Genomic DNA, 27,237 nt, shown 5'->3' with positions numbered 1-27,237 from the left:
CAAACTTGGTACATTTCACATTTCATATTTTACCAAATCCAAATGCATAAAATTTCCATTTTGGTCCCAAATGATATCAAGGTTTGTCTACATTCTAAACATGACCAAGCAAAGCATTTGCTTCCTTGAATTTATATCCCATTACGTGTATTGCAAAACAATCAGTTCTAAGAATTGAGAATAAATAGTTTTACAGTCCAGGGATCACAAGCTAAGGTTTCTGAGGAAAATTGGATGTTCTAGCGCCCCTATCTACCGGTCTTTCAGTTCCTGCTCAAACTGAAGCAATTTTTCACGGACAGGCTTCAGGAACAGCTTCAGATCCCGGTTGATTTGCTGCTTGTCTTGCTGCGGAAGATCTTTCTCATCACTAAGCCGCACTTCCATCTGCAATATCAAAAGCAAAATATATATTCAATCATTAGCTTGATGCCCACATCCTGACAGTGCATCTGCATCACTTGGATGTAACTCCACATATGCCAACATGCTAAACTCCACCATTTGGTAATGGTTTAAATTGCTAGGCGATTGTACAAAGCATTCCTAATAAGTATTTTACTTTTTAGTGTGAAGAAACGAATTGAATTATGGGTCCATTAGATATTGAAGTGGAAATTGCTTTTCCAAAAATGAACTCCTTTAGGTGTTACAAAAGGCAATTTGCTGTTTAACTATTTTATGAACTAAAATATGTCATATCTACCTTAAAAAAAGTTTCTGAACGGTCACAAGTCAATATATGATTACTCCGCACAAACTTCTCCTTTTTTCAATAACCACACAAAAACGCCCAACATGCACAATAGTTAGTGTAGACTAACAGTAGATGCATAATTTAGGAAAAAGACAGCAGTAATTAGGATTGAAACTGAATATACTATTCCTTAACTAACACTTAATAACAAACTAGTTATAATCTCTACATGGATCCTCTGCCCTCATTATATGCAATTTAGAGCCACTTCTCCATTAAGATCCAAGAACGCTAATTTTCTTTTTTTCCCCCAACTTCTCCATCTCACGCTCGGCTCAAGGTTTCAAATGCCAGTCGTTATGTAGTGTATCGACCCAATCATAACAATAGATCACCATCCATTGAATATTAACATAGATTATACCCTAATTTTACTAGACAAACCATGCTGTATTTCCAATTTTAAATCATATCAATATAGACATCATTTTTTAGACATAAAAGTATAATAGGCTTTAGGCACCACCCCAATCAATGTAGTTACCTTATCAAAATGCTTAAACCTAATTGTTAAATTAAGTCTGGTACAGGCAACATGAGTGTGATTTCAATAAAAAGAGCGCAAAATAGCACTGACTCTTTATTCATGAAAAAAATGGAATATGAAAAGAAAGAGAAGAGGATAAAAAATAGAGGAGAGAAAATGGAGTAAGAAAATTTTTCAGGCCCCAATTAAAACTACCTTACATACTTTTTATACCTATTGTAATCTAGTTTAAGTGAAGAATAAATATAGGCCACAAAGGTCAAATCACCTTAAAGTATAATTTAAAAAAAATAGAAATTATTTCCTTAACCTTTCTCCAAAAATTCAGGTTAAAGATCAGTGGCATCAATTTTCAGGAACTGTTTCTCTTACTTTCTCCAGCTTCCCAAATGGAGGGAAGTTCATTTCCCAATTCAGCCCGCTTACCCACCCCCACTGTTCCCAAACAAGCACTCATTTTAGAGTTTTTTTTTTTTTTTTTTTTTTTTTTTTAGGCTTAATTATATTTAGTGCCCCAACTTCCGAAAATTTTTTATTTTAATGTCTCAACGGAAAACGTTTGCAATCAAGTGTCAGGACCAATATTTTTTTTTTCAATCAGGTGTTTCCGTCCTACGTGACTTGCCAAAAATATGAATAGGAAGCATGGGACCCACTAATAGTTAAAAATAAAGCTGAATAGAACGCCAAATAGCTTGACGCGTCGGATTTGACGTGTCAAGCAATGAAGCGTAAAGATCAAAGGACAAAATTGCCCTTAACCCTACTCAGAACCCCAACTTTCAATCGATCACCTTCAAATCCACCACCGCCACCTCCGCTACAGGATAAAAGGGGGAACAAGCAAAATCTCCATGATAGTTAAGCTTGGGCCCTTTTCCACTCCATCACCATATGGCTCTAATGTAACATACTGACTCTGGGTCATTTTCACAATCTAATCCATTGAAATAAATGAACCTATAAAATTAAAGCATTAACAACCATGTCCCTTTTGTTATTTAATATAGTAGGGAGGGTGGCGAAAATTAGCTTTTTTAAAATGTGTAAACACATTTCAATTTCTAATTATGAAATTCACTTCACAACACTCAAACTAAATCAGCCAGAATTCATATTTAAAAGGGGTTAGATAAGGATATATTTTCTCTATTTTGCTTGATTTATTTTGCACTTTAGGAGAGTCTGTAATGCTAAATGCTACTTGACCATTTCGTTCAAGTCATCATTAATCTACCTCTACTATCAGACACCTTAACCCAAATTTGCTAAATCTTTCAAATGTATAGAATTACAAATATAGATTTTCAATGAACTTCCTTTACTTTGTTTTAAAATATTATGAAAACCATTTTTCTGTCTCCTGTCTCCTTTAAAAATAAATGAAGAGAATCTATTGAATTTTAGTATATAATGGCAAAAAAAACACCATGGGGTCAATGTCACAAGGAAAAGAACAATGGAATAAAACATGCATACACGTATTTTATTTTGTAGATTTCTCTCCATAGTCATTCCAATTAGAGCAAGGACATTCCATTCATTACTTTACATAATTCACTTTGTACATTTAAGCATTTGAATGAAAATAGAGAACGCACCTGCAAGTCATCTAGCTCACCAAAAGAAAACTCTGGGATATCTATATGGGCCTTCACATTCTTTTTCTCCTCTTTGACTGTCCATTCCCCTATTCCAATTGTCAACTCAACTCAAATTAGTGCATAAATAGACTAATAATAAAAGAGAATCCATGTTAGATGGCACCAAATTACCTTTGATTTTCAATGTCAACTCATAAGTATAGCCAACTCGTTTCTTGTTTCTCACAGTCACCAAGAATGCCTGCTTAATCAGAAAATAACGATAAGTAGTCTGTTTACAAGTTAACAGTTAAAGAGAAACAGCCTCTCACAAATTCACTTCTTTAATTTCTTTAGTTAAGTAATAATCAGTTAAATTTGAAGAAATAATTTAATAATGTGTAGTGGAACAACAACCATGATAAATTTACACGCAATATCAAAGAGCAAAGACAAGAACTTTCACAATTTATTCTGGTCTGCAGCCCTGCAGCTCATGTTCTGTGCGCACACGCACATGCTCAAATTCACATTCACGGTTTTGTGCTAAATCTGCTAACAATGCCATAGAATGACTTGGTTTTCCATTTAGATCCTGTCTATATAGGGACTTGGAAAGTGAAATAATGGCAATCAACCAAGCATTAGACAACCAGAACAAACAGGATTATATCCATGCATGCGTAAAAACAGCAATAAATACGTAAAGCTCTAACTAAGAAACTGGAACAAACAATAACATGTAATAGTTACAAGAACTCACGTCACCCAAACATTTTGACACTTCTGTTATTTCAGCTTTGCCACAGGAGAACTCCAAGGAGCCAACTGACACAAGAAGTTCCTGCAATTAAAAGAAAAATCAGTATAAACACTGACTACCAGAATATTATAATAAGAGCACGCCATGCCCATAATACTATTTTGTTATTAATACTGAAAAGTAAAGGAAAAATGGCTTACTGGTTTGTGGAGGTACAGACCTTTATCCTATCAGTTGCCCATTTATTAAGGTTTTTCTCCTCCCAAGTTCCAGCCTGCATAGGTATTAATCAAAAATCAAAACAAAAACATACAGACACCCAAAAGCTTAAAGAACAAGAGATTTAAAAATACCCGATTCCAGACGGAACCCAATGTTGGTGGCTGAGATTGTGAGGTAATTAAATCATTAGTAGAGAGTTTCTTAGGAAGAGGAAGAGGAGCCGCATCTGCCGTCGCTTCCCTCACCCAATATGTGTATGATGCACCCTGCGGCGGCTGCTGCTGCTTCTCCTCCTCCATTCCTCTCCTTCCTTTCTTTTCCTTCCTTCCGAGATCTCGATAGGCTGATTAATTAAATTCCTAGAAGATCAAACACAAAATACCCTGAAGATAAAACAATGACTTCTTTGGTTGAAGGGCAATGGCCAATGTACGTTGAGATCCAATCCTTCCTTTCTTTTATTTCTCCCTTCCTCGCCTCCAGAAGTTTCCTCTCTGCCAGACAGAAACGAGCCGCCCGGTCTACACGCTCTTATTGACTTATTTTCATTTGAGTACGTTTTTTTTTTTTTTTTTTTTTGGATAATTAACTTGGGTAAATTATACCAACAATGACCTAAATTTATATTTAGTTTTGTTAAGGTTATATAATTCCAATTTTTCATTTTTAGTCATTCAATTTTTATTTTTATTTAAAGTCTAACATATAAAAAAATTTTAAATTTTCCGACTTATAACATGATCATCATCAAATGATATTTGTTCCTTACGTACCTTCATTTTGAAAATTATATATCAACTTCCCAAAATAAGATGATTAGAATTTTTAATACAAAAATGATAATATTATTTTTGGCACTTAAATTTATATTTTTAATTTTTTTAGTGTCTGAACGGAAAATAGTGATAATTAGATATTTCGACTTGCAATTTTTTTAATTTAATGTCTTCATAGATGAAATAAACAGTCGGATTGTCTAATAGAACGAAATGGAACTCACGTTGGCCTAACAATTAATATACGATAGCAGTTCAACGTGGCAAAGTGATTGGTTTACTATTTTAACCTCATTTATTACCGCCGAAAGAACAATTCCAAAAAATTCTAACCTAATTCATGATGCAAAAGAGGGGCATTTTCTTTAAACTCTTTCTTCTCAAATCTAGGGCATAAATTGATAAATAGAACCATTTTTTAGGTCCATTTTTCATATTATTTATCAAAATTCAATGTGTACAACAGTAATACTCATTCACACATTTAAACAAATAGTTAAAAGGCAATGTTTATACATCTTTTATTATTGGCAAAGAGTCATCATTACATACATTCAATCCTCAAACCAGGACATTACAATTTAGTTTCAAAAATAGAATCCTAACTAACTACAATCCATCATAATATTAATTAGTGTGAGTTTGAAACAAAAACAAACTTCCTACCACATTATCAGTCACCATTTTGACAATGAGGGACAAAAACGGCCGGGACCCATAAAAGCTTATCTCGCTTCTAACTTTTATGCAACTCAACTTTCATCTCATTCTTGCTCTTCTATAATTCAAGTATAATCATTTTAGCTCTGTTGTAAATAACAAAATCAATCAATTCAAAGAAATGAAACTATTACTTCGTTCAATCTTCAAATTAAAGTACGTATTTTCAATCCCAAATCAAAAAAACTCAAAATTCCAAAGTTGATTTGGGAAAAATTGAAATAGAAACTCACCAAATGAATCTTGCAAGTAACAAATCGTCTTCTAGGATTTTATTCAGTCCATCATGTTCGAACTGAGCATGTGATTTCACACTTGTAAAATCGAGATTTCATATTAAAGCTGTCACGCCCCGACTCTAATCACTAGAGGAATTGTCCGCTTTGGTGTAGTCCACGGACGCCCTACCCCATCGTGTAGTCCCCGCATGCCCTACACCTCACGGTTTTGTCCCGCAGTGAAATGGAAAACTTCCCAGGAGGTCACCCATCATGAGATTTTTATTAAGCGAGCACGCTTAATCCTAGAGTTCTTTCAACTCTCCAGCCATTTCACTAAAAAAGGCGCCTCTAATGATTAGTTTACCCCTTTTCGATATATGATTCGATTAATTCATGTGTCCCGCATTCCACTACCCTAGCTAGCCTGCCATCCTTAGGATCGCTTTGCCCGGGTCGAGATGTCACAAAAGCTATAATCGAAGTTGTGGATTGAGAGAGAGAGAGGAAAAAGCGTATTTAGATCTTGAATTAATTAGAGATTTAAGGAAGTTATTGTTTAAATTGTAGGTAAACGAGGTTAACGTCATAAATTAATCTTCTTTGTTACGTTGTAATGCTTACATGGTTTAATTTGATTCTTATCAAATTGCATATTTCAAACTCTTCTTTGCCATACGTTGATAAGTACACAGCCTCTACTCACCATATGGATTAATTAATCATCTATGTCGATCCTCATCCATCTCTTTGCTTGATATGAATTTAAATCCAAGTTAGCATGAGCATGACATTGTTGACCGTTTATTATATAGAACCCTTAAAGGTTCTCTCAAATTGGATCGATCATAGACGCTCATCATTGAAAAGTTTCTAGCACAAAATTGGAGTATAACTCATTATGGTAGGCTTATAAGTAAAGTGAGAATTTTAGCGAGTGAAATGTTGCAAAGAAGAGATAGGGTGGAACGATCGTGATGGTGGTGGTGGTGGTCGAGGCAGTTGTTGAGGGTGTTCAAGTCCCAGCTTAAACTCCATCTTAACCACCTTTTCTTCCACAAGCAGTGGTGAAAAACGTAAAGTCAGCTAGCCCACTTCCATAACTGCATAAATTAATTTATCAACTTGCCCAAATCAGTGAGTTAAAAAGAGAGAATAGAGTAACACTGAGAGATAGCGGACCAATTCAGCAACATGAGCGATTGGGAGAGAGAAAGCTGCATGATGATTTCTAAAGTGAAAGAAAGCTTGATATTGAGTAGACCACCATTTGTTTTGTACAACAAAGAATAGATTATGCTAAGACAAAAATAATGATTAGACTTAAAAGATTATGATATTTTATGCATAAATAATCACAATTCATAACAAATAACATTAATGACATGTAGGATAATAAATCAAAATTAGCGATAGATTAACTATGAATAATAATAAGTTGAACGATAAGTATTAGAATTGTTCTTAATAGCGAAATTCTTAATAATGAAAGTAAAGATTATTGATTGCAAAAGTAAATAAAACTTGCGACGACATGATTTAAACATGTTAATTATTCTCAAATTGTATTAAGATTTTTATTTTTAAATACAATTAAAATTTTTTGAAGACATTCTTTCGATATATAATTATTTTTGAGTATCGAGGAGAAAAATCGAACCCGTATCTATTGCAGGATCATATCTTATGCGCTGTTCGATCTATAATTATTTTTGACAAGCTAAATGTTTTATTCCTATTACTACTTATATATATATATATATATATATATATATATATATATATATATATATATATATATATATTTTTAAAACAGACCAAGAATTAATATTGTTATATCCATCCTCAATCTCAATTTCATAATCAAAATTATTTTTAACAAACCATTTATGTATACTTGGAGTATACTGGATTTTTGGCAAACCCACAGCCATCAACGGGTTTGATAAGTCTTTACTGTCTACCGTTTGAGACAGACTAGCCGTACCATGAACGGGTACGATCGCTTTAGGTGTAGAAGACATACCAGGCGTCTCTGTGGAAGAGGACGCTATACTTTGTAACGCCTTAAACACTTCAGGGGATTGACTTAACTGTTCAATCCATTTTTTAAGATCTGGAGAAATTTTAGTGTCTAGGGTTTTAGGTAAATCTTCGGAGTGCTCAGAAAGAGCTTTAGTAGGTGATTCAGGTTCTTCTTTAGGGGCTTTGCCCTTATCCTTTTTCCTGCCCATCGTTCTGTAAGAATTCTCGAGTCAGAAAGTCTGGAATGTTGTTTTTGTCTCCTAGAATATTTTGAATATCAACTTCAAACTCAGACTAAAATTACATTTTTAGATTGGTTTTCATTAATTTACCATAATAAAAGTCTTAACCCAATAACAATTCGAGATAAAAGACCAGAATGGATAGTAAATGATAAGATAATTCAGAGTGATTTTCCTCCTAAAGCCATTAGTAAATTTAAATACCAAGATAATGATATTACTTGTGCACCATATAAAGTAGCTAGAGAAAATGATTCAGATAAAAAATTAATTGAACAAAATAATTTTAGTAATGCTAGTTTAATTTGTCTGAATACACAATTAAAAAAGATAGAACAGTTACTTCAGGATAAACCAGTAGTAATTGAACCATCTAAAGGAAAAGAATTAGTAAAGTCACATATGTTTAAACCATTTCAGGTTTCTAAGTCTAGTCAAAAGGAATTAAATTCACAATTCATAGGAGCTTTAAAACACCAGCTTAGTCAACTTGAAGCAAGTTCGGGATCTACTCCCCAAGTAGCCCAGGATTCCACTCATGCTTCTAGAAATATAAACCTTTTAGAGGAAACTTCTAGCACTGAAGTTAGTGAACCTGATTTAGAAGATGCTAAACAATTTGTAAATAATATAACCCATAGAGAAATAGTCTCTAGGGCTCCAGACTTAGGATTCATTGACAAACCTCCATACATATCCCAATTCCACTATAATGCTAATACATTATATGAATGGAATATTGATGGATTATCTGAATATAAAATCTTAAGTATTTTGCAACAAATGACCATGGCTGCAAATGCTTATAAAACCCAGTCACCTATATCTGATAAAGCCGTTGCTGAAATCCTCATTGCAGGATTTACAGGACAATTAAAGGGATGGTGGGATTACCATCTCACTGAAAAAGATCAATTAGATATTTTAAATGCAGTTCAAGTAAATGATCAGGATCAACCTTTATTTAATGAACATGGTGAACCTATTCAAGATGCAGTTGCAACTTTAATATTAACCATTTCATTACATTTTATAGGAGATCCATCACATATAAAAGATAAAAATGCTGAACTCTTAAGTAATTTAAAGTGTAAACATTTAGGACAATTTCAGTCGTATAAAACCACTTTTCTTACACGCGTAATGTTAAGGGAAGATTCCAATCAAGCTTTTTGGAAAGAAAAATTCCTAGCTGGTTTACCTTATTTTCTCGGAGAAAGAGTTAGGAATTATATTAAACAACAACATGGTAATCCAATTCCATACAATAAATTAACTTATGGTCAATTAATAAGTATAATTCAAAAAGAAGGATTACAGATTTGTCAAGATTTAAAACTTCAAAAGACTTTAAAGTATGAATTAAAAAAGACTAAACAAGAATTAGGAAGTTTTTGTAAACAATTCGATTATAGTATAACCCCTACTCAGCAATGTAGTGGTCAATGTTCTAAACCATCAAGTTCCAGGAAACACTATAAAAAACATTATAGATCTAAGCCTAGTAAAGAAGACTATTATCGTAAAGATAAAACTAAACATTATAAAAAACCTAAAAATAAAAAACCATATAAAAAGACTGATAAAATTTCATATAAAGAATTAACTTGTTTTAAATGTGGTAAGAAAGGACACACAGCTAAATTTTGTAAGTTCAATAAAAAATTGCATGAATTAAATTTAGAAGATGATGTGATAAATAAAATTCATGAATTGTATCTTACTTCTGATACATCAGATTCTGAGATACAAGAAAGTGAACATCAAATTGATGAACTCGGTTCAACAACCAGTTCTTCAGAAAAATCGATAAATATGTTAACTAAAGATCAGAGTACACTCCTAGAAGTAGTAAATACTCTCACAGATAATGATCTTAAAAGTCAACTTCTTAAAAAATTAATTAAAAGTTTTGAAGAAGATAAAGAAGTAAAAATTATCACACCTAAAATTCAGACTAATACTTATGATTTAACTACTATATTAAATAAGAACAAAAAACTAGAAACAAAACTATCATTAGAAGATCTACATAAAGAAGTTAGGATTTTAAAACATGAAGTAAAAGAATTAAAACATCAGGCACAATTAAATGCAGCAAAAATAAAACATTTAGAAACTCAGTTAAAATCTAGTTCCTCTTCGGAAGAACCAGATGATGAAATAAAAGATGGAATAAATGAATTAAATGAAGAAGAAGAAATAAACCCTAATTTTCTCTTTCTTTTACAAGAAATAACATCTAGAAAATATTTAGTAAAATTAACTTTACAAATTTCACATGATTTTGTAGTAAATGGTATAGCTTTATTCGACACAGGAGCAGATTTAAATTGTATAAAATCTGATTTAATACCACATAGATTTTGGTCAGAAACCCATGAAAAACTAACTACAGCTAATAAATCTAAATTAGAAATTCTTGGTAAAATTGAAGCAAATATTGTAAATAATGAGTTAGAAATTAAAACAATATTCTTACTTTCACCACAGATAAATTATATGGTAATCTTAGGTACACCATTTATAAACCTAATTACACCATATTCTGTAAAAGAAGATTGTATTAAATTTAAAGTAAAAGGACGTAGAGCTAGGTTAGAATTTACTGAAAAACCTAGGAGAAAAAATTTAAATTTATTAAAAGCTCATTCTATTAAAACTTTGGAAATTAACTCTTTAATAAAATCTAAAGAAGAAGACTTAAATAATTTGAGAAATCATGCATACCTTCAGAGAATTAAAAATCAACTAGAAGATAAAGATATTCAAACTAGAATTAGTAAATTAAGAGCATTTATGGAACAAAAACTATGTGCAGATCATCCAAATGCATTTTGGAAACGTAAACAACACATGGTAGATTTACCTTATGAAAAGGACTTTGATGAAAAGTCCATTACAACTAAAGCTCGGCCTATTCAAATGAGCCCTGAACTCATAGACCATTGTCGCAAAGAAATTCAGGATTTAGAAAGTAAAAACTTAATTAGCAAATCTAGAAGTCCTTGGTCTTGTGCAGCTTTTTATGTCAATAAAAATGCTGAAATAGAAAGAGGAGTACCTAGATTAGTAATTAATTATAAGCCATTAAACACAGCTTTAAAATGGATAAGGTATCCATTACCTAATAAAAAAGATCTATTAAAACAATTGTATAATGCAAACATTTTCAGTAAATTTGATATGAAATCTGGTTATTGGCAGATCCAGATTCATCCTAATGACAGATATAAAACAGCATTCACAGTTCCTTTCGGACAATACGAATGGAATGTAATGCCTTTTGGATTAAAAAATGCTCCTTCTGAGTTCCAGAGGATCATGAATGATATATTTAATCCCCATAGTAAATTCTGCATAGTATACATTGATGATGTTCTAGTTTTTAGTAGAACATTAGAAGAACATTTTAGACACTTAAACAAGTTTTGCACGGTAATTGAAATGAATGGATTAGCATTAAGTAAAACTAAAATGGACTTATTTAAAACTAAAGTTAGGTTTTTGGGTCACTATATAGAACAGGGTATTCTCCAGCCCATAGAACGAGCTATGGTTTTTGGGACCAAGTTCCCTGATGAATTAACCAATAAAACCCAACTTCAACGTTTTCTTGGATGTTTAAATTATGTTATAGATTTTTATCCAAACCTCAATTGCATGATAAAACCATTACATGATAGGCTTAAGAAAAATGCTGGCCCATGGACAGCCCAGCATACACAGTTAGTAAAAAAGATAAAGGCCTTAGTAACAGACATTCCATATCTTTATATCCCTGATCCAACAGCTTTTAAAATTGTTGAAACAGATGCTTCAGATGTTGGATATGGCGGTATTTTAAAACAAGTAATTAATAGTAAAGAACGTATTATTCAGTATACGTCTGGTCATTGGAACCCAACTCAAATAAACTATTCTACTATTAAAAAGGAGATTTTAAGTATAGTAATTTGCATAAACAAATTTCAATCTGATTTATTAAATAAAAAATTTTTACTTCGTATTGATTGTAAATCTGCAAAAGATGTTTTACAAAAAGATGTAAAAAATCTGGCTTCTAAACAAATTTTTGCTAGATGGCAAGCTTTACTTAGTATATTTGAATTTGATATTGAATTTATTCAAGGAGATATCTGAATCTTATAAAAGGAATAAATTTAAAGGAAGTAAATGCTATGATGAAATTATTTAATATTCAAACTTTTAAAGATCAAACATTATACAAATTAATTTATTAAACAAATAAATTTATAACAAGTACTGTTCAAATTAAACTTAAGAAATAGTTACTGTTTATCTTTTTTATATGAACAAACAGTTACTGTTTAAATCAAACAAGCATATAACAATTTATTTCTGATGTGGAAGATCACACTAAGGTGCAACCACAGAGCATACTTATACCACATACAATTTTACGCAAGAACAATTTTATATGGTTTAGGGTTCCTGCAACCTTAACCTGGGATCCCCAGAATTAAGTCAGAGTGTGGAGGGAGAAGAGAAGGATGCCTTCAACAGGGCATTTAATAAGTATCAATTTATAAATAAAATATAAAACTTTATTTAATTACAAAGATTAAATTTGATTTACAAAATTGAAAGACATATACAAAATTTAAAAGATTAAACTTACAAAGTTTAAAGAATCTCTAACCTTGAATCCTTACAATGAACGTTGGAAGGAGAGGAGAGAGGTTTACTAACTAAGCTTTCGGGCTTAGGATTGCCTATAATTGGACAATTGGACAATGCCTTCACAAAGAGGAGAGGCTCTCTTTAAATAACAAAAGAAAGAATCTTTACTATTTACTTTTTACTGTTGATGAATAGTAATACTTGGCTGCCACCGAATCTTTACTGTGGATGAACAGTGACTTGTCTGCCACCTGTTTAGTTGCCTTTTTACTGTTGATGAATAGTGATACTTGTCTGCCACCGAATCTTTACTGTGGATAAACAGTGACTTGTCTGCCACCTGTTTAGTTGGAGATAATATCTTGGATTTTTATGAGATCAAATTGAAGGAATAAGGTTCCTTCTGCCTTTTACAAGAAGATGAGGACTATGAGTTGTCCTTCTTTTTACTTTTTTCTTTTTATCTTCACATTTCTTTTCTTTGATTTATCTTTTATCTTTTGACTGTAATAATGGAATATCATCATGAATTGCACTATCGCCATGTGAAGGTGAAGGTGATGATGATAATATAATTTTATCTTTTTCTTTATGCAAAATATTATTGAGACCATTTGGGCCTATTATATGGGCTTGCTAATATACCTATAATATACCCAGGGCAAAAAGAAAGCCAGCCTGATTTTACGAGTATGGGTTTTAAAATAGTGATATTAGACAATTTAATCAAACAATGTCTTTACATATAGCCTGAGCAATCAATTAAATAATCAATATATTGGATTTTTGGCAAATCCACAGCCATTAACGGATTTGATAGCTCTTTACTGTCTACCGTTTGAGACAGAGTAGCCGTATCATAAGCGGATACGATCGCCTTTATGTTTAGAAGTCATACCTGCGTATCTTCCGCTGAAGAAGATACTATATCATATAATATCTGGAGTAGAACTATAGTGGATCGAGGATAAGTATCAATCCATTGTTTAACATCGCTAGAGAGAGATATTTTAGTGGTAAGGGATTTAGTAATATCATCAATTTGCTCTGAAAGAGCTTTAATGGGTGAGTTTTTACTCCCTGTAGCTTTACTTCTTCCCATTGTTCCTGTAAGGCTTCAAGGAAGAGTTTAAAGGATGCAAGAACAAAATATAATGATTATATATATATAAATTGTTAAAATTGTATGATTATTGAGATCTATAAAAATCTCAGTAATATTTAAACTAATATATTAAAATATTATTTTCTCTTAAATTTACGAAAATATGAATGTAATTCATTTAAGTATGATACATGGCGTTGTTATACCAAGAAGACGACTAATTAAATAGTCCTTTGGACCAGTAGCCCGCACCTCTGGGTTTCCAGCCTAAATATCAATACTGTTTACAAACAATTACTGTAGAGATGATACTTACTATGTAAACAATGAAAATTTTAGAGAGGAAGGTAAACTATACCAAGTATAGTAAAAGTATACATTTAGAAAATAATACCTGGAACATATCCGACTACAATTTTACCACAAATATTCAAATAAATAATAGGAAAAATATTTTATGCGGATATTGAAAACTTTTAAAGACGGATTTTTACTAGAAACATAAAGATACTGTATAATACAAAAATATTTTATTCAGATGAACTGGTTGATGTTTCGATTTCATCAGATTCTATAGACTCAGAGTCTGAAGTGTCTGAATCGAGATATAATTTATGAATTTTTATTAATATTTCTTTTTCTAATTTTAATGCATTTAATTTTTTATTAAATCGACAAAATTTAGAAATATGACCGTTTTTACCACAAGAAAAACAAGTTAAATCTTTAAAAGAAGTTTTTCTTGAAGATTTATGTGGTTGTGTCATTTTAGGAGTTTGAGATTTAGAGGATGGTTTTCTTGTACAAACTTTGGACGTATGTCCTGGTTTACCACAAATATAACAAGTTATATTTTTATAATAATTTTTAGATGAAGATAAATTTGATATAGAACACTGACCACTACAAGGTTTGGTAGAAGTCATGCCATAATCAAACTGTTTACAAAAGGATCCTAATCCTTGTTGAGTTTTACGTATTTCAGATTTTAAATTTAATTGAATTTTTAAATCATGACAGATTTGTAATCCTTCCTTTTGAATAATACTATTTAATTGACCATAAGTCAATTTATCATAAGGTATTGGATTACCAAACTGTTGTTTTATAGAATTTCTAATTTTCTCGCCTAAGTAGAAAGGTAGTCCAGCTAAGAACTTTTCTTTCCAAAAGGCTTGATTTGAATCTTCCCTTAACATTAATCTTGTAAGGAAAGTGGTTTTATATTCTTGAAAATCACTTAATTTTCTACATTTAAGATTACTTAATAATTCACCATTTTTATCTTTTAAGTGAGATGGGTCTCCTATAAAATGTAATGAAATAGTGAGAATTAAAGATGACACAGCATCCTGAATTACATCACCATTCTCATCATATACCGGTTCACTATCATCATTTACTTGAATTTTATTTAAAATTTCTTCATGTTGTTGGTCAGTTAGGTGATAATCCCACCAACCTTTAAGTTGTCCAGTAAATCCCGCAATGAGGATTTCTGCTATAGCTTTATCAGAAATAGTTGACTGGGTTTTATAAGCATTTGCAGCCATTGTCATTTGTTGCAAAATACTTAATATATTATATTCACTTAAACCATCTATGTTCCATTCATAGATTGTTGAAGCATTATATTTAAATTGAGATAACGAATTAGGTTTATCAATAATTCCTAAATCTGGAGCTCTATTAACTATTTCCCTATGATGATTTATTGGATTTAATTCAAATTGTTTTACATCTTCTGATTCTGGTTCACTAAGTTCAGAATTAGAAGTTTCTTCTAAATTATTTATATTTCGTGATGCTTGAGGTGTGTCAAGAGCTACTGGTTGAGTAGTCGCTGAATGCACTTCAAGTTTACTTAATTGATCTTTTAATATGTTGACAAATTCTTGTTTACTAGACTGTGAAATGTGATATGGTTTACAAACATGAGATTGAATTTTTTCTTTAATTAAGTTATACCAATCAAAGAATTTTATTTCATTTTGCCTATTTAGTCTATAGTCTAAATATTCAGATTTTAATTCTTCAAAAGTATAAGTTTTTAGAATCTGCTTCATTTTAATTAAGTTGTTTATTTTAGATACTTCTTCAAGTAATTCGTTTTCAATTTCTTCTTTACTAAGTATATTTAATGTTCGGGGTATTCTAGTTTCTATTTCATAATAAAACTTAGAATTTTTATAGAATTGTTCTTTAATTGTATAAACATTTACTGTAGAGATCTTAAAATCATTTTTATCAGGAACAATCACTGTAGAAATCATTTTTGCATCAATAGCTTTATAATCATCCTTAGAAATTAATTCATTTCTATTAATAATCCTTTGAAATTTTGAAGATTCAAAAACATTCGATTTATTACTACTAATCGAGCTACATATAAAAGGATCCATTTTATAAAATAGCATAGATTTTAATGACAGTGGTCCGGTTATACTACAAAGATCTAAGTCCGGTTATGATATCTCAAGAACTCGGCCAGGTTATACCCTTCAACTGCCCTACCAATCGGGTCTTACACATGGGTTCAAAATAGGCCTCTTACTGTATCTGATATCTCAAATGGACCTTAGATGTATAGTTCAATGGAACCATATCAAGACAACCTATGATATATTATAAATCGGAGTCGTTATATGTATACCAATTAGCAGATCTAAATCGTCAGGCTCTGATACCAACAAAAGCTTATAGGACCGTTTAACAGATCTGAATCTTATAAAAGGAATAAATTTAAACGAAGTAAATGCTATGATGAAATTATTTAATATTCCTATTTTAAAAATCAAACATTATACAAATGAATTTATTAAACAAATAAATTTATAACAAGTACTGTTCAAATTAAACTTAAGAAATAGTTACTGTTTATCTTTTTTATATGAACAAACAGTTACTGTTTAAATCAAACAAGCATATAACAATTTATTTCTGATGTGGAAGATCACACTAAGGTGCAACCACAGAGCATACTTATACGACATACAATTTTACGCAAGAACAATTTTATATGGTTTAGGGTTCCTGCAACCTTAACCTGGGATCCCCAGAATTAAGTCAGAGTGTGGAGGGAGAAGAGAAGGATGCCTTCAACAGGGCATTTAATAAGTATCAATTTATAAATAAAATATAAAACTTTATTTAATTACAAAGATTAAATTTGATTTACAAAATTGAAAGACATATACAAAATTTAAAAGATTAAACTTACAAAGTTTAAAGAATCTCTAACCTTGAATCCTTACAATGAACGTTGGAAGGAGAGGAGAGAGGTTTACTAACTAAGCTTTCGGGCTTGTAGTATTTATTTCATTTCAAACAAGAAATGATTTATATTATCCAAATTTATATCAAACATATCAACTAAAATAGATCTATTATTTAAATCAATTAATATTTCAAAAATATTTAAATTAATATTATATATTGTAATGAAAATATTATTTTCTCTTAAATTTACAAAAACATGAATATAATTCATATGGTACTTAGCATTGTAGCACAAAGTTTCCCTTGTTTATCAAGTGCAATGATAAACACCAGGAGGTTATGTGTTTCCAGCTGATATACCAAAGAATTTTAATTTAAACAGTATCTGTTTAAAGATGAACAGTATCCGTTTTAATTTAAACAGTGAATGAACAGTATATGTTTATGAACAAACAAGAACAATATTTCTGATGTGGAAGATCACACGAAGGTGCAACCACAGAGCATACTTATAAATTTACAAACTAATATTTATCAATTAACTCAACCAAATTTTAATTATTTGATTTTAATTAAGGTTGAGGGTTCCTGCAACCTTAGCCTGGGATCCCCAGAACTAAGTCAGAATGTGGAGGGAGAAGAGAAAGAAGCCTTTAACAGGGCTTAGTAGTAGCAATTTATAAATTTAAATAAATAAATTTATTTAAATATGAAATTCAAATTTAAACTTACAAGTTTAAAGTTTACAATCCAGACTTCGAACGTTGAATGCTTACAAAGAACTTTGGGGGAGAGGATGAGAGAGTGTTTAGTATATTGTTATACAAGCTTATGCCTTCACAAGAGGAAAGGCTCCCTTTAAATAACATAGAAAAAAATCTTTACTATTCTACTTTTACTATTTATGAATAGTGCTTGGTCTGCCACCGAATCTTGAACAGTGTTGACCTTTACTGTGGATAATGCGTTTGGCTTTTCCTGTAGAAACAGTGATTTAGCCTTTACTGTTGAATGATGGTGAAATAAGGTTTCACCTGCCTTTTACTCAGATGAGGACGATGTGTCCTTCTTTTTCTTTTCTTTTTTCTTTGCTTTGCTTTTTTGCTTTAATTTTTCTTTTGCCTTATCAGCTTTACTTTTGACTATAATGGATTCAAAAGCTTCATCATTACTATCTTCGTTGGAGGATAGTGGGAATGATGTTGATGAAGAAGAGGAAGCCATGTCAGCCCACCTCTGTTTGCTTGATTTAGATATTTTACTGGAACAGTCTGCATGCTTTTTACTTGATGAGGGTTTTACTGGAGAATCAGAATCTGTTGAAAGATGCTGAAGCATTTCTTGACAGATTCTTTTATACTCATCCGGAGTTTTAGCAGCAGCTAACCTTGCTTGGCACTGTGCTTTTTGGATTCCGAAAGTCGGTTGATCCTTTAATGCAAGAGTGGTTGCATAGGTTAATGGAGAGACTTGTTTTAATTTATCACTTATCCAGAGATCAATTTTAAGTTCTGTGGTAGAGTTCTTGAATGATCCCCACCATTTAATCTTGTGCCGTTTTACCAACATAGGAATCTGATATGTTCCTACTGCATACTGAGTGTCCAAATACCATTGATATACCCAGGGCGTGAAGAAGGCCATACAATAATACATAAGGGAAGGAATATGGGCTTCTGCAGGACTAGGTTTATAATGGGCTTTAAAATACTGATATAAGGCCTGAATGGGAGGAGGGAGAATTTCATTGGAAATACCCCTTGTTTGCCACCATCTTTTAAACCAGTTAGGCACCTTACAGTCTGTACGGAATGAAGTATCAAAATAAATTAACCATGAGTGCGTAGCAGTGGGATTTTGAATAGCAAAAACCTTTTCCCATGCATCACGGTAATCAAAATAATTATACACAGTACTGTGTACATGTTTATATAAAACTTTAAATTGTACAGGTGTATAAAGAGAGGGTTTAGGCCAATCCTTGGGATGAAGAATCCTGTGGATTTTAAGTGAAGAATACAAAATAATCGATTTATTTTTGGAATCATAATTATGTTTAATTTTTACGGAGCCTGTATCCAAAAGAATATTGTGATAATATTCTTGAGGTTTTGAAAGGTCAGTTGGAGAAAAATACCAATCCTCAGGATAATATTGTTTTAAAACAGACCAAGAATTAATATTGTTATATCCATCCTCAATCTCAATTTCATAATCAAAATTATTTTTAACAAACCATTTATGTATACTTGGAGTATACTGGATTTTTGGCAAACCCACAGCCATCAACGGGTTTGATAAGTCTTTACTGTCTACCGTTTGAGACAGACTAGCCGTACCATGAACGGGTACGATCGCTTTAGGTGTAGAAGACATACCAGGCGTCTCTGTGGAAGAGGACGCTATACTTTGTAACGCCTTAAACACTTCAGGGGATTGACTTAACTGTTCAATCCATTTTTTAAGATCTGGAGAAATTTTAGTGTCTAGGGTTTTAGGTAAATCTTCGGAGTGCTCAGAAAGAGCTTTAGTAGGTGATTCAGGTTCTTCTTTAGGGGCTTTGCCCTTATCCTTTTTCCTGCCCATCGTTCTGTAAGAATTCTCGAGTCAGAAAGTCTGGAATGTTGTTTTTATCTCCTTGAATAAATTCAATATCAAATTCAAATATACTAAGTAAAGCTTGCCATCTAGCAAAAATTTGTTTAGAAGCCAGATTTTTTACATCTTTTTGTAAAACATCTTTTGCAGATTTACAATCAATACGAAGTAAAAATTTTTTATTTAATAAATCAGATTGAAATTTGTTTATGCAAATTACTATACTTAAAATCTCCTTTTTAATAGTAGAATAGTTTATTTGAGTTGGGTTCCAATGACCAGACGTATACTGAATAATACGTTCTTTACTATTAATTACTTGTTTTAAAATACCGCCATATCCAACATCTGAAGCATCTGTTTCAACAATTTTAAAAGCTGTTGGATCAGGGATATAAAGATATGGAATGTCTGTTACTAAGGCCTTTATCTTTTTTACTAACTGTGTATGCTGGGCTGTCCATGGGCCAGCATTTTTCTTAAGCCTATCATGTAATGGTTTTATCATGCAATTGAGGTTTGGATAAAAATCTATAACATAATTTAAACATCCAAGAAAACGTTGAAGTTGGGTTTTATTGGTTAATTCATCAGGGAACTTGGTCCCAAAAACCATAGCTCGTTCTATGGGCTGGAGAATACCCTGTTCTATATAGTGACCCAAAAACCTAACTTTAGTTTTAAATAAGTCCATTTTAGTTTTACTTAATGCTAATCCATTCATTTCAATTACCGTGTAAAACTTGTTTAAGTGTCTAAAATGTTCTTCTAATGTTCTACTAAAAACTAGAACATCATCAATGTATACTATGCAGAATTTACTATGGGGATTAAATATATCATTCATGATCCTCTGGAACTCAGAAGGAGCATTTTTTAATCCAAAAGGCATTACATTCCATTCGTATTGTCCGAAAGGAACTGTGAATGCTGTTTTATATCTGTCATTAGGATGAATCTGGATCTGCCAATAACCAGATTTCATATCAAATTTACTGAAAATGTTTGCATTATACAATTGTTTTAATAGATCTTTTTTATTAGGTAATGGATACCTTATCCATTTTAAAGCTGTGTTTAATGGCTTATAATTAATTACTAATCTAGGTACTCCTCTTTCTATTTCAGCATTTTTATTGACATAAAAAGCTGCACAAGACCAAGGACTTCTAGATTTGCTAATTAAGTTTTTACTTTCTAAATCCTGAATTTCTTTGCGACAATGGTCTATGAGTTCAGGGCTCATTTGAATAGGCCGAGCTTTAGTTGTAATGGACTTTTCATCAAAGTCCTTTTCATAAGGTAAATCTACCATGTGTTGTTTACGTTTCCAAAATGCATTTGGATGATCTGCACATAGTTTTTGTTCCATAAATGCTCTTAATTTACTAATTCTAGTTTGAATATCTTTATCTTCTAGTTGATTTTTAATTCTCTGAAGGTATGCATGATTTCTCAAATTATTTAAGTCTTCTTCTTTAGATTTTATTAAAGAGTTAATTTCCAAAGTTTTAATAGAATGAGCTTTTAATAAATTTAAATTTTTTCTCCTAGGTTTTTCAGTAAATTCTAACCTAGCTCTACGTCCTTTTACTTTAAATTTAATACAATCTTCTTTTACAGAATATGGTGTAATTAGGTTTATAAATGGTGTACCTAAGATTACCATATAATTTATCTGTGGTGAAAGTAAGAATATTGTTTTAATTTCTAACTCATTATTTACAATATTTGCTTCAATTTTACCAAGAATTTCTAATTTAGATTTATTAGCTGTAGTTAGTTTTTCATGGGTTTCTGACCAAAATCTATGTGGTATTAAATCAGATTTTATACAATTTAAATCTGCTCCTGTGTCGAATAAAGCTATACCATTTACTACAAAATCATGTGAAATTTGTAAAGTTAATTTTACTAAATATTTTCTAGATGTTATTTCTTGTAAAAGAAAGAGAAAATTAGGGTTTATTTCTTCTTCTTCATTTAATTCATTTATTCCATCTTTTATTTCATCATCTGGTTCTTCCGAAGAGGAACTAGATTTTAACTGAGTTTCTAAATGTTTTATTTTTGTTGCATTTAATTGTGCCTGATGTTTTAATTCTTTTACTTCATGTTTTAAAATCCTAACTTCTTTATGTAGATCTTCTAATGATAGTTTTGTTTCTAGTTTTTTGTTCTTATTTAATATAGTAGTTAAATCATAAGTATTAGTCTGAATTTTAGGTGTGATAATTTTTACTTCTTTATCTTCTTCAAAACTTTTAATTAATTTTTTAAGAAGTTGACTTTTAAGATCATTATCTGTGAGAGTATTTACTACTTCTAGGAGTGTACTCTGATCTTTAGTTAACATATTTATCGATTTTTCTGAAGAACTGGTTGTTGAACCGAGTTCATCAATTTGATGTTCACTTTCTTGTATCTCAGAATCTGATGTATCAGAAGTAAGATACAATTCATGAATTTTATTTATCACATCATCTTCTAAATTTAATTCATGCAATTTTTTATTGAACTTACAAAATTTAGCTGTGTGTCCTTTCTTACCACATTTAAAACAAGTTAATTCTTTATATGAAATTTTATCAGTCTTTTTATATGGTTTTTTATTTTTAGGTTTTTTATAATGTTTAGTTTTATCTTTACGATAATAGTCTTCTTTACTAGGCTTAGATCTATAATGTTTTTTATAGTGTTTCCTGGAACTTGATGGTTTAGAACATTGACCACTACATTGCTGAGTAGGGGTTATACTATAATCGAATTGTTTACAAAAACTTCCTAATTCTTGTTTAGTCTTTTTTAATTCATACTTTAAAGTCTTTTGAAGTTTTAAATCTTGACAAATCTGTAATCCTTCTTTTTGAATTATACTTATTAATTGACCATAAGTTAATTTATTGTATGGAATTGGATTACCATGTTGTTGTTTAATATAATTCCTAACTCTTTCTCCGAGAAAATAAGGTAAACCAGCTAGGAATTTTTCTTTCCAAAAAGCTTGATTGGAATCTTCCCTTAACATTACGCGTGTAAGAAAAGTGGTTTTATACGACTGAAATTGTCCTAAATGTTTACACTTTAAATTACTTAAGAGTTCAGCATTTTTATCTTTTATATGTGATGGATCTCCTATAAAATGTAATGAAATGGTTAATATTAAAGTTGCAACTGCATCTTGAATAGGTTCACCATGTTCATTAAATAAAGGTTGATCCTGATCATTTACTTGAACTGCATTTAAAATATCTAATTGATCTTTTTCAGTGAGATGGTAATCCCACCATCCCTTTAATTGTCCTGTAAATCCTGCAATGAGGATTTCAGCAACGGCTTTATCAGATATAGGTGACTGGGTTTTATAAGCATTTGCAGCCATGGTCATTTGTTGCAAAATACTTAAGATTTTATATTCAGATAATCCATCAATATTCCATTCATATAATGTATTAGCATTATAGTGGAATTGGGATATGTATGGAGGTTTGTCAATGAATCCTAAGTCTGGAGCCCTAGAGACTATTTCTCTATGGGTTATATTATTTACAAATTGTTTAGCATCTTCTAAATCAGGTTCACTAACTTCAGTGCTAGAAGTTTCCTCTAAAAGGTTTATATTTCTAGAAGCATGAGTGGAATCCTGGGCTACTTGGGGAGTAGATCCCGAACTTGCTTCAAGTTGACTAAGCTGGTGTTTTAAAGCTCCTATGAATTGTGAATTTAATTCCTTTTGGCTAGACTTAGAAACCTGAAATGGTTTAAACATATGTGACTTTACTAATTCTTTTCCTTTAGATGGTTCAATTACTACTGGTTTATCCTGAAGTAACTGTTCTATCTTTTTTAATTGTGTATTCAGACAAATTAAACTAGCATTACTAAAATTATTTTGTTCAATTAATTTTTTATCTGAATCATTTTCTCTAGCTACTTTATATGGTGCACAAGTAATATCATTATCTTGGTATTTAAATTTACTAATGGCTTTAGGAGGAAAATCACTCTGAATTATCTTATCATTTACTATCCATTCTGGTCTTTTATCTCGAATTGTTATTGGGTTAAGACTTTTATTATGGTAAATTAATGAAAACCAATCTAAAAATGTAATTTTAGTCTGAGTTTGAAGTTGATATTCAAAATATTCTACTTTTAAGATGTAGATCCTGTATACCTAGAGCTTTGACTCCTATTAAATTTTAAAGTTACTTTACCATCTTCAAATTGTTCAATTTTCTGTAAATTGACATTTGGTTTAATAGGTTCTGGTTCAGGGGGAGGGACAATCCCTTCCAAAATCCATTCCTCTGGTAAGGTGATATCCTTCCATTGGATGGTTTTAGGTATAACAGTATTGGTTTTAGTCAAATCAGTTTGAAGAAATTTAGTTTCTCCAATTTTTGGTTGTAATTTATATTTAGTACTAAAAGCTGAATTCATAGCTTTATAATGGATTTTATAGATTAAAGCAATTGGAATAGATCCTTGCTTCATTTTATAATTATGAGTTTTAACTTCTAAAATTATACTTTCTAAAATATTAAGATCATTTAAAGAAACAGTCATATCTGGATAGACCTCAAAAGAGATCGGTCCTTCACTTAAGCTTGTTTCAACTGATCCTAATAAAGAATCTTGAAAATTTAAAAATCTAGCATCTCTTACGACGGCCAATATACTAGTGTTTAATCCTTCTCTAGTTAAAGGTTTTATACCTACTTGTATTAATCCTATATGAATATATTTATATTTTTTATGTTTATGTTGTTGTAAAGTTTTTGATGAAAGAAGAATGATCCGTTCAAAAGGTTTACTTAATTGAAAATCACGTTCTTCAGTTTTAATAACATAATCTGTGTTCCATAAAGGAAATTTACTAATTTTATAAATTTGTTCTTTGTCTACTTTAGGTATTTCCCAATCATCTATAGCTTTATTAAAATCTTGCAATATTAATTCATTCCTACTTATGATTCTTTTTATTTCAGAGGAATCAGAATCATCCGACTTAACATTACTTACAGATCGACACAATAAAGGATTCATTGTATAATATATTAAAGAATCTTGAAGCTACCCGATTATGCCCTCCGGTTATACCCTTCACTGCCCAACAAATCTCAACAAATGGGTCTTACAACGGGTTCATATGGAATCGGCTCAGTGGGCAAAGCTAAAAGCTTCATTAATATAGTATAAAATTAATACTTTATTGGGTGATAGTAACCAATACTCAAATCGTTAGGCTCTGATACCATAAATCACCAAGATCGACCGATTTAAGTATTTATTATATTTCAAACAAGAAATGATTTATATTATCCAAATTTATATCAAACATATCAACTAAAATAGATCTATTATTTAAATCAATTAATATTTCAAAAATATTTAAATTAATATTATATATTGTAATGAAAATATTATTTTCTCTTAAATTTACAAAAACATGAATATAATTCATATGGTACTTAGCATTGTAGCACAAAGTTTCCCTTGTTTATCAAGTGCAATGATAAACACCAGGAGGTTATGTGTTTCCAGCTGATATACCAAAGAATTTTAATTTAAACAGTATCTGTTTAAAGATGAATAGTATCCGTTTTAATTTAAACAGTGAATGAACAGTATATGTTTATGAACAAACAAGAACAATATTTCTGATGTGGAAGATCACACGAAGGTGCAACCACAGAGCATACTTATAAATTTACAAACTAATATTTATCAATTAACTCAACCAAATTTTAATTATTTGATTTTAATTAAGGTTGAGGGTTCCTGCAACCTTAGCCTGGGATCCCCAGAACTAAGTCAGAATGTGGAGGGAGAAGAGAAAGAAGCCTTTAACAGGGCTTAGTAGTAGCAATTTATAAATTTAAATAAATAAATTTATTTAAATATGAAATTCAAATTTAAACTTACAAGTTTAAAGTTTACAATCCAGACTTCATTAATCTGATACCATAAATCACCAAGATCGACCGATTTAAGTATTTATTATATTTCAAACAAGAAATGATTTATATTATCCAAATTTATATCAAACATATCAACTAAAATAGATCTATTTATTTCACTAACATTTTCAGTGATGGCTGAAGCTGTTGGTGACTCTGGTGAAGTATTTACTAAATTAGATTGTTGATTTAAATAATTGTCAACAGGGTTATAAATTGCCTGTGGAACTATATTACTATAATCAACTCCTTTCATTTTAAATGATTGACTAGATGCAGGTATATCTGATGTAGAATACCTAGGTTTTACTAGGGTTTGAAGAATTGGTTTAGGTTCATGTTCCTTATACCTGGCATAAATGACTGAAGGTATTTTTGGTTTATCATCATCTGTTACAATAGAAGATGTAGATCCTGTATACCTAGAGCTTTGACTCCTATTAAATTTTAAAGTTACTTTACCATCTTCAAATTGTTCAATTTTCTGTAAATTGACATTTGGTTTAATAGGTTCTGGTTCAGGGGGAGGGACAATCCCTTCCAAAATCCATTCCTCTGGTAAGGTGATATCCTTCCATTGGATGGTTTTAGGTATAACAGTATTGGTTTTAGTCAAATCAGTTTGAAGAAATTTAGTTTCTCCAATTTTTGGTTGTAATTTATATTTAGTACTAAAAGCTGAATTCATAGCTTTATAATGGATTTTATAGATTAAAGCAATTGGAATAGATCCTTGCTTCATTTTATAATTATGAGTTTTAACTTCTAAAATTATACTTTCTAAAATATTAAGATCATTTAAAGAAACAGTCATATCTGGATAGACCTCAAAAGAGATCGGTCCTTCACTTAAGCTTGTTTCAACTGATCCTAATAAAGAATCTTGAAAATTTAAAAATCTAGCATCTCTTACGACGGCCAATATACTAGTGTTTAATCCTTCTCTAGTTAAAGGTTTTATACCTACTTGTATTAATCCTATATGAATATATTTATATTTTTTATGTTTATGTTGTTGTAAAGTTTTTGATGAAAGAAGAATGATCCGTTCAAAAGGTTTACTTAATTGAAAATCACGTTCTTCAGTTTTAATAACATAATCTGTGTTCCATAAAGGAAATTTACTAATTTTATAAATTTGTTCTTTGTCTACTTTAGGTATTTCCCAATCATCTATAGCTTTATTAAAATCTTGCAATATTAATTCATTCCTACTTATGATTCTTTTTATTTCAGAGGAATCAGAATCATCCGACTTAACATTACTTACAGATCGACACAATAAAGGATTCATTGTATAATATATTAAAGAATCTTGAAGCTACCCGATTATGCCCTCCGGTTATACCCTTCACTGCCCAACAAATCTCAACAAATGGGTCTTACAACGGGTTCATATGGAATCGGCTCAGTGGGCAAAGCTGAAAGCTTCATTAATATATTATAAAATTAATACTTTATTGGGTGATTGTAACCAATACTCAAATCGTTAGGCTCTGATACCATAAATCACCAAGATCGACCGATTTAAGTATTTATTTCATTTCAAACAAGAAATGATTTATATTATCCAAATTTATATCAAACATATCAACTAAAATAGATCTATTATTTAAATCAATTAATATTTCAAAAATATTTAAATTAATATTATATATTGTAATGAAAATATTATTTTCTCTTAAATTTACAAAAACATGAATATAATTCATATGGTACTTAGCATTGTAGCACAAAGTTTCCCTTGTTTATCAAGTGCAATGATAAACACCAGGAGGTTATGTGTTTCCAGCTGATATACCAAAGAATTTTAATTTAAACAGTATCTGTTTAAAGATGAACAGTATCCGTTTTAATTTAAACAGTGAATGAACAGTATATGTTTATGAACAAACAAGAACAATATTTCTGATGT

General features: G+C 30.7%; 1 protein-coding gene across 1 annotated transcript; it reads right to left on the bottom strand.

Moving 5' to 3' along the window:
* Nucleotides 1-20: 20 nt before the first annotated feature.
* On the bottom strand, nucleotides 21-4,322 carry LOC105643718 (chaperone binding / ATPase activator). Its single transcript, XM_012228914.4, has 6 exons — nucleotides 3,944-4,322; nucleotides 3,811-3,864; nucleotides 3,591-3,671; nucleotides 3,020-3,089; nucleotides 2,846-2,934; nucleotides 21-387 (listed from the first exon to the last, which is right to left on the bottom strand). Exons 1-6 carry the CDS (start codon nucleotides 4,109-4,111, stop codon nucleotides 253-255), a joined length of 597 nt encoding a protein of 198 aa, XP_012084304.1. The 5' UTR covers nucleotides 4,112-4,322; the 3' UTR covers nucleotides 21-252.
* Nucleotides 4,323-27,237: the final 22,915 nt, after the last annotated feature.

The sequence above is a fragment of the Jatropha curcas genome, chromosome 9 (assembly GCF_041381405.1).
Source record: "Jatropha curcas cultivar XTBG-Jc1 chromosome 9, XTBG_Jcur_1.0, whole genome shotgun sequence".
NCBI classification, from domain to species: domain Eukaryota; kingdom Viridiplantae; phylum Streptophyta; class Magnoliopsida; order Malpighiales; family Euphorbiaceae; genus Jatropha; species Jatropha curcas.
Note: the sequence above shows the minus strand (reverse complement) of the source record. Positions and strands in the feature narration are given on the sequence as shown.